The 8,763-nt window shown below is 39.9% G+C and overlaps 1 protein-coding gene across 3 annotated transcripts in view; it reads right to left on the bottom strand.

Annotated features, from left to right (window-relative positions):
- Positions 1 to 4,381: 4,381 nt before the first annotated feature.
- Positions 4,382 to 8,763, bottom strand: part of eeig1a (estrogen-induced osteoclastogenesis regulator 1a) — a 29,211-nt gene continuing 24,829 nt past the window's right edge. For 2 of the 3 annotated variants that reach the window (XM_080893095.1, XM_080893094.1), the window contains 6 exons: positions 8,651 to 8,697; positions 7,671 to 7,822; positions 6,769 to 6,873; positions 6,257 to 6,658; positions 5,748 to 5,817; positions 4,382 to 4,459 (listed from right to left, as the gene is read on the bottom strand). In XM_080893095.1, coding sequence (XP_080749221.1) covers positions 4,414 to 4,459; positions 5,748 to 5,817; positions 6,257 to 6,658; positions 6,769 to 6,873; positions 7,671 to 7,822; positions 8,651 to 8,697 — 822 coding nt within the window. In that variant the 3' untranslated portion in view covers positions 4,382 to 4,413. The remainder of the gene's footprint in view (positions 4,460 to 5,747; positions 5,818 to 6,256; positions 6,659 to 6,768; positions 6,874 to 7,670; positions 7,823 to 8,650; positions 8,698 to 8,763) is intronic. The other variant, XM_080893096.1, reaches the window with a different exon arrangement.

Raw genomic sequence — 8,763 nt, 5'->3', positions numbered from 1 at the left:
TTCCATATCCCCACCACTGTGGGATGATAGGGGAATTTGTTGACCTTACATTTATCAGGAGGCACGTGTTTAATAAGGCCGTGATGTCTACGTGTCACGAACTGTTGTGTTTGTGTAGTAATACCAAATCTAACAACTATAAATCTCACACGGACACACCGCCCCTGAGTTAAAGACTAAACTAGTGCTGAAACTAATCAGCTAAACTGAAACTGAACAACAATTTAAAAAAAAAAAAAAAAACTTTCCCAAAATGAAAACTTCCCCCCCCCAAAGAATAACTCAAAGAATTAGGGTAAAATAACGCTTACATACTGCTCAAAGTTTATGGTTTGGGTCAACTTTCTAGACTGCAAGTGTCTAGAGAATCATTTATAGTGTATACATAGCCTGAAATTAATAAATGAACAATTGATCCTGATTAATGTTTCAGAGCGCAGGAATAGTTCATGTTCACATGAGAGCATGTCCTGTTTTTCATCATAAATATGAATATTAATTCACAGAGCACAAAACATGCTTATTGTCGGCCAGTCTGTGGCAGGAAACTTTATGTGGGTTTATGTGTGGGTTCCCACTCTCACTGAAATGGCAGATCAAGCACATTTATGATCTTATGACTTCCCCCAACTCCCTTTCGTTATCTATTAACTCAGAATAAAGTGATTTTAATTTGTCAGAGGTTCAATTTTTTTATTATGGGGACTTAAGCTTGCAGTTGTAAATGTAATGTATTTGCTTTTATATTGCGCTTTCCTAGTTTTACTGCCCACTTAGACTCCCTCCCAGTTTCAAGTTACCTGTTAACTTAACATGCTTGTTTCTGGGTTGTGGGAGGAAACTGGAGGAAACCCACTTCAGGTACTCTGAAGTGGTTCAAACATCCACACAGAAACTCTCCTGCCAGGATTGGAACCAGAATCCTTGAGCTGATCGTATGAACCACTGTAGCACTCTGCTGCCCTATTTCTAACTCAGCAACCATCTCTCAAGGTGCCCTTTGACCCCTGTATGTTCTGTTCCTTATGTGCTCATGTCCAAGTGTCATCATTCCCGAAAGTTCTCTAAAACCACCATCATGCCTCAATTTACAGAAAATTGTGCCAGCTATATAACAGTATTAAACTTTTTTCTTTGTTTTTTTTTAATTGTGCATTTTGGGCCACTTTATAAAAATTAATTAAATTTCAGGCTGAAAAATGATATTTAAATTATTTTTGCTGCTGTCACATTTGACCAAAAGAGCATGTAAGGGTCAAATTTAGGGATTGAATTTAAACCTATAAGTCAAACTTTTACTATACGCTTGTTAAAAAGAAACGACTGAAGCCTGATCTTAAGAGTAGAGAGGATGATAATACAATACAGTCAGATCTTTAAAATATGATAACTCTGGCAAATGCATTTGAAGTCTAATGCAGAAGCAAGTGGCGATTATTTCCCTCCGGTTATTTACCAGCTGAGCGAAGAGCTGATACGGTTGTGTAGAGCGCTCTCTGCTGGTGGAGTTGGAGGATTGCACTTAAATAATTTGGCCCAATATTGAAGGAGTATTTTCATTCCATAATTTGGATTATATATAGTAGGATGATCCTGGAAATGTATCCACATGCTGTTATTGATATTACATCTAATTTATTGTCTACGTTTTCAAGCAAATCGACCAATGAAAGCTCTGAAGTTCTGAAAATGTTGGACCAGAAGATAAAAACATCAAATGTTGTGATCTGTTGAGCTTTGAGGAGACCACGGATCGGACCAGAGGTGTAGAGTTGCTCGTGTTTTGCTAAAAAGTGACTGCCAGTTTTTCCTCTTATGACTCTGCATGAGCAGGTGTTCTAGTAGCTGCATTTTCAATACAGAAGAGACTTTGCAGCAGATTATAGAGTCAGTATAAAAACATTTAAACCATTCTAGTAACGATGCTATGAACTGCTGTAACTTTACAGCTGTGGTTCATGTAGTTTCAGTGAGGTAGACCTTAACAAATGTCTAAGATTTGGTGAAAAATACTAATAACAGAAAACGGACGGCTCTTTCTGTTAAGCATCCTTGTGACTCTGTTTTATTATATTATATATATCATATTATATCATATTAAGATAATGAAAAACACAACGACAAACTCGGGTTAGCTTTTTATTGTTTAGAAGTCATCTTTTAAAAGAAATATACAAAAAAAATAAAGAATCATTGTAACTATTGTGTGTTTGGAAATAAATTTCCAACTCAATCTCTACAAATTTAGGTTACACTAGTTTCGTTATAATAGAAGAATTTGCTAAAAGAAAAAAACAAAAGCACAGGGAGGCGAGTTGTGTGCATAGCTTATGACAAACCTCCAAACAGAACCAAAACCATATAAATAAAGGCTTTAAACTAAATCAAGAGGCTCTGGTGACCCTAAACTCTGACTAAAGTGGTTCATCCCCAAATGTGAGAATAACTAACTGTGTGATTAATAAACTATAATAAAATCTATAATGAGCATAATGTGAAGCAGAACAGGAAAAAAGATAACAAGTTCACTGATAAAGAGTCTTAAAATCTTACCTTTTAAAATAGTAAACATGGAGAGCAATTTGTTGTTTTTCTCGGTTTCATTTTACTATAAATTCTTAAACCTCTGCAGCTACGGCGTCTCTAAACAGCTTCTCAGAGCCCATCAGGACGCCTTTACAAACTCCAAACCTAAACACTAAAAATGATTTCTTATCAGTAATTTAATCTAAAACTGTTGAGTCTCTAATCTTTAAAATACAATAAGGGGCGAACAAATTATTTAAAGACAACAAACAAACAAACAAACAAACAAACAAACAAAAAAGGCCGGTTTAACTGTCCTGCTCTTCTTCACACAAAAAAATGTTTTTTCACATTCCTGTTAATCAGATAAACAAAAATCTATTTTACTTTTGAGTAACTGAAAGCTCTCTTAAAGAAACTGGTTAAAATGTATATAAAAGAGCACAACACTGAAAAGATAAGATCCTTTATCACTGTCTGAATTTCTCCAGGCTGGTTATCTATGAGAAATCTATGTATTTCCATTATATTTTTACACATTTAATAAAGAAAAATATATTTTATTCTTCAGCAAAATGACCTGTTTTAACTCAGCCATGAGTTTAGTAAACATACAAGGCACAACTTTTATGCAATTCACAGCATTATCAGCTTTTTTGATTGTTTTACAAAAGAAAAATAAGATTTTAAGACTCTTTCTTTAGGATAGAAATCTATTTTCCATCCTGAGGTGGAAAACTTTGTAGAGCAGCTGAAACCTTTCTTTAAAAGAAGCTTAAACCAGCCCGCTGGTTGGCAACACAGAAACTCTGCTGATCTGCTGTTAAACAAAGCACCCTGCACCCTCCACCACGGGGCGACAGAGGCTTTCGCAGCAAAAGGCCATCGCTAGTTTACTGCATGGAGCTAGTGTTTTTCTGAGGAGAGAATTAACTAACTGATCGTCGATGTGAGTGAGCAAAAGTGCAGCTTGAAACTTAAGCATGCTGAAGTGAGTAACCCCTCAAACAAACAAACAAACAAACAAACAAACAAACAAACAAACAAACAGTTCTCTCTTCACCAGCACTCGGACTTAACAGTTTTCATCGTGCTTTAGGGTCATTTAAGAGAAACTTTACAGACACAGAGTGGTTGTAGTGATTTCCCTGATCAACAGGACACGACTTCAAACTAAAACAAAAAGTTTCTGCTCAGTGTTGTTTTTTTTTAAACATCTGGATCACATTCAGTGTTGATTTGGTGCCTTCAATGGGAGATCAGATGCTTCAGAATTGGGCACTTTTTAATCATTTATGCGCAGAGAGTTATCCTGCTTGGCTGCTGAGCCTCAGATGAGGACTTCTGGAGATGGAAACCTTTCCATAATTCTTTTTTAACAAAGGCGCCCTTCCCTGCCCTTCTTACTGCGATCTGAGAGGTATTTAAAGGCAGCAGTACGTATTTTCATGCATGTAGTACATGAAAGTTTTCAGTACGTACTGCATCCAGTTAGTGTTCAATCGATTACTGCCATCTTAAACGTGCATTTTAAAGGAATTTTGGCAGCTCTGAAGCTAAAAACACATTGGATTAGTGTATATTTATTACAAAGCTTAATAATCAGCTCAATGCTTGAAATATTTTTTAATCTATAAAACCTGCTGTTACTGTGTCACAGCAGCAGCTCAGGAGAAACGTTTTTGTGCATTTTTGCCGCCTTTTAAACGTCACAGAAACAGCTTAACGGAGCGCAGCACGAGCGCTGCCACAAACTTCACATAAAGTGCACACTGATGAGGTTTTCCTCTCACGGCGTCAGACCAGCTGAAGCTCCAGGAAAAAAAAAAAAAAAAAGTCAAGCTGATGCACGTGCTGGTCCACGTGTCGCCTCTCCTGCTGCTCGGTTTAATGGCTCTCGATCACCACGGGCTCGTAGCCACCAGCAGGCACCCTGCAGGGATCCAAACACAGAATCAGAGTTAGCAATAGCAAGCAGAATTCAGTTTCAGAGTTTACCGTTTCTCCACATTAAACAGTGAAAACAGACATGAAAACGGATTAAAAAAAGAAAGTGGACTATAGGACTGAACTGTGCATGTTTCACATTCAGATGCATGATATATGCTTCTAAATGGAGAACGGATGTGCTGGTTCACACTAGCAGTAATTTAGCCCTCGTCTTATACTTGCACTTTATGATTTCATGTTTCTATGATCCATGTTTGACCTCCTCTCTCTCTGGTCCAACCGTAATGCTGATTCTGTTCTTGCGAGTTATTAAAAACTTTTATCTTCATAATAATCAGTTTTGTTGAAAAAAGCAAAAAACCCTCCTAAAAATAATTGAGGGAACACTGGATCATCACAGTAAAACCACTTCAGGGAAATCAATCTACATAGTCAGGAAGCATAAACCACAGTGAATCCATTTCTCTCTCCTCATCCCTCCTCACTGATTGTTCTATAGTTTTGCTTTTTGTTAGTGTGCTTATCACCTCATCACAGCTTGAGACAGGACCTGCAGCCCCGAGAAGGTTTGCTCCATCAAAGCACAGTTTCAAAAGTATTACGGCGATACTAGGAGAGGGGCTGTTACACAAGAAGAGCTGGCAACGCCATCGACCCAGTAGTAGAACTGCTATCTGCTCCTTTGTGCAACGAGGAGCTGGGGGAGCCAGAGCCCTACAGAAGGACCTCCAGTGAGTGACTCATGCATGTTTCTAAGCAGACTGTCATAATCAGACTTCATGAGGAGTCGAGCATCCTCTAGTGGGACCTGAGCTCAGAACAGCACAGTGTACTATAACTGGAAGTTATCATTTTCATACAGCAGCTGAAAAGGACTCACAATAGTTTATGCTTCTCGACTGGACAGACCGATTTACCTGACATTTAACTGAATGAGTTCTAGTGCTCCATAACTGCTGTGAATTACAGCCATAACTCTTAGAAAAAGGAAGAAGCCACCAAATCATAGGAGCCTATTTGAGCTTCTCATAAGAGGGAGAGTGACATAGAGATGGTGAAACAAGGGGAAGAGGATGACAGGGCTTTAAATTCATATTTCAAAGTTGGGTCCTCAGAGGGAGATTTACGGTATGTAAATTATTACATTGCTGTGATTTTCCAGTATTTTTGGAAACCGACTAGACTTCATGCAGCTCCTGCACTCCAATACTGAAACTCAAGTTCTGGGAAGTGAGAAATAAACCAAAAACAAAGACAGCAGAGCTCCTCACCTATTTCCAAGCCTGATGCCGCTGAGCGCCGTGGTTCCGTCTCTGCTGACGAACAGGCGCAGGTTGCTGTCTGAAAGTCCAGAAACACAGAAACTGAGTTAAGGCCAGCTGATGGAAACCAGAAGGCACAGCGAAGAGAAGGTGACGGAGCACAGAGTCGGAAAACTGAAGAAGCGCTCGGGCCAAAGATGGTGCAGCAGCTGCCTTTTTCTGCTTTTAGGCATCAATGAGCTGCTGTCAAATTAACTGTGAGAGCTTCATATGAAGAGATTCACTGTAAACAAATGAGGCCTTACTGAAGAGTTACAGTCTGCAGCTACGGCTGGTGATGACATCATTTCCCACAAATTCACATCAGCTTTACACAGACTACAAATTGCCGGTAAAGCGTGAATCTGCGTTCAGCACCCAGTAAACTTTTTGAAAACACTCCGGAAATAAGTAAACTGTATATTCTCTGAAAAATTATTGTACTAAGCAGCATGTTTTTGATCTTTTCTTTTTTGTACCTTCAGTGTGGCTGATGTCTGCAAAGTTCTGGCTTTGGACGATTTTCTCCACGATGTCGTCGGCATCCATGCGAGTGTCGTTCACCCAGGAGGGGTGACTCTCCACCGAGTCCTGCTTCCTCCTGAAACACAGTGAAGAATGAAGATTGTGTAGTTTGAACAGAACTAGGCTACCAATCACACGACCAAGCGTACTCTGTGTGTACCTCGGAGGCCTATTTGGGGGTAAAACTGGTCGTGGGGGTCGAGGGGGTCTCTCCGGACGTCCAGCGTCCTTGTCCCCATCTGGGGGGGTGTCAACCGTGAAGCACAAGCCCCCGGAGGTGCTGCTTCCTGTCGAGGTATTTCTGCGATGCGTGAGGTCCGACAGGCTGGAGGAACAGGAGTGCTCCGTGCTGTATCCTGCAGAAGGCCGTGAGGACATCAGTGTCAGATGTTAAACAGCAGCGGTGTTAAAATCATGCTCACCCCGTCATGGATGAAACATCCGTGTGAGACCTGAGATTGTGTACCTGAGATTTTGCTGTGCTGGCTGGCATAGCTGGAGTTACGAGAGTGACCAGACTGGAAAGCTTCTGCGGGAACCGACGGATTCACCTCAGATTCCTCCAGGAGTCCTGAAGGTACACAAAGAAGAAAAAAGCACCACTGTTACCACCTCATACGTGATAATAATTGGTAAAAATGTCTGTAAAGAGCAGACATAATGCAGTCTTTTCACTTTCGCAGCAGAAATCTAACCATCTATATATTTACGGCTTGTGGTTGAGGATCTGCACGTTTTCTTTGCATGGAAAAGGTTAACAAACTCAGCCTTCCAAGTCTGAAACGAAAACAGGTTTCTTTTTTTTTAGTTTAATTCAAACCTAAAATCCTAAACGCAGTCGGCTAGTTTTCCCATACAAAGAAAATTAACTCTGGGAATTTCTGGCTCCAAGCAAAACATCTGGCTGAGATTTCGGAAAGTTGGGCCGAGATCTAAAAGATTGGAGTCCAATTTCAAGAACACATGATGAAGAGAAATCTGTCCGTGGATTCAACTCAAATCTCTTCTGACTTAAACTTCACTGCACCTGGAAAACAGCTGTGGGGGTGTAAAACCATTTTATTGATTCAGAATCCAAAGAAAATCTGCTCATCAAATTCAAATCCTTCCAAATATCTCCCTAAAACTCAAGATAAACAGTAAAGTACACCTTTCACCTTCCAAGTATAATATACTGATCATTTACATATTTGCTCTTTGTATTACCAGTCTCTTCCTCTCAGACATATTGTGCTTTTCCTTATTTTTCTGTCATACTAAACCTGCTAAAATGATGAAAGGTCATATAAAACATGCCCAAGGTTTAGGCTTCAGCCTGCTACAGATGCTCAGTTTCAGTCCTATTTCTTCGTAGCACACGTCGTGTACCTGAGCTGATGATGGAAGGCCGATGTTTGGAGCCTCGGCCCAGGGAAACCCCTCCCGGCGGTCCAGGCTCAGCAGTGCCCTCCCCCTTGCAGTCCAGCTGCAGGGTGTGCTCCTGTCCTGGGATGGAGATGGACTTTGCTGTGCTTTGAGGTCTGCAGGGTAAAAAAAAAAAAAAAAAAAAGAGAAAAGATACACAGCTTATCAGCCTGGGACAGACTAAATGGGGACAGAGGTGCAGTTCTGCTTAGCTTGGCATGCTCAGATAAGATTTGTTTTATTGAGGGAGGAAAAACTGAGTCATTTTGGCAACAAAGGACAGAACGGCACAAAGTTATAAGCACTAAGGAATCTGGTTGAAATGAACTTTAAATACCAGTAACATATTAAATACCAGTGGATTGCGCAAAAGGTTTTACTGCTATGCAATACTGTAGAAAATATTGTTTGTTAAGCTGGAAATGTATAGTCTGTCCGTTTGTTTTTTTACTTTCACAAATATTACATAAAGAAAAAATAAACAGAAATCTTCAAGACTTCCAAAGAGTAACTAAAATCCCCCACAATAAAAAACACTTTAAAAACTATTATCTGTGGTCTGGAGTATGTTCGCCTTCACAGTAAAAGTTGTGCCTTATCACGGCAACCACAATGTTTCCAAAGGTGCAGCTTTTATTTTGGAGGCAAGCGTTCCCGTTTCCAGTTTGTGCCACTCTTTTCACAGTGTCACTACTACTGCCCAGCAAGTAGTGTTTGCAGACAAGTCATCATCTTCCATGCAAACTGCAGGCAACTACGTAAATCTGACACCAGTCAAACCAATCGCAAGGTTTTTGCTGCAGCACATTTTTCCCTAGCAACCTAGAGGACGCCTGAGCCCTGCATGCACAGCTAATCACATATTTATTTATCAGTTTTAATCATTAGCACATCTTTTGAGAATTCATTGTGACATCTTACATCTCACACTGAGGATTACTCACGTTTTAAAGCACGGATCTCCTGACAGGAGGGTCATCCCAATGATCACCTTTTGGGGAAAAAATTAAAAGAGCATTTTTTTAAAACTCTGTCATTTGAAGGACATCTCAAACAG

Source organism: Rhamphochromis sp. 'chilingali' (assembly GCF_963969265.1).
Source record: "Rhamphochromis sp. 'chilingali' genome assembly, chromosome: 10".
NCBI classification, from domain to species: domain Eukaryota; kingdom Metazoa; phylum Chordata; class Actinopteri; order Cichliformes; family Cichlidae; genus Rhamphochromis; species Rhamphochromis sp. 'chilingali'.
Note: the sequence above shows the minus strand (reverse complement) of the source record. Positions and strands in the feature narration are given on the sequence as shown.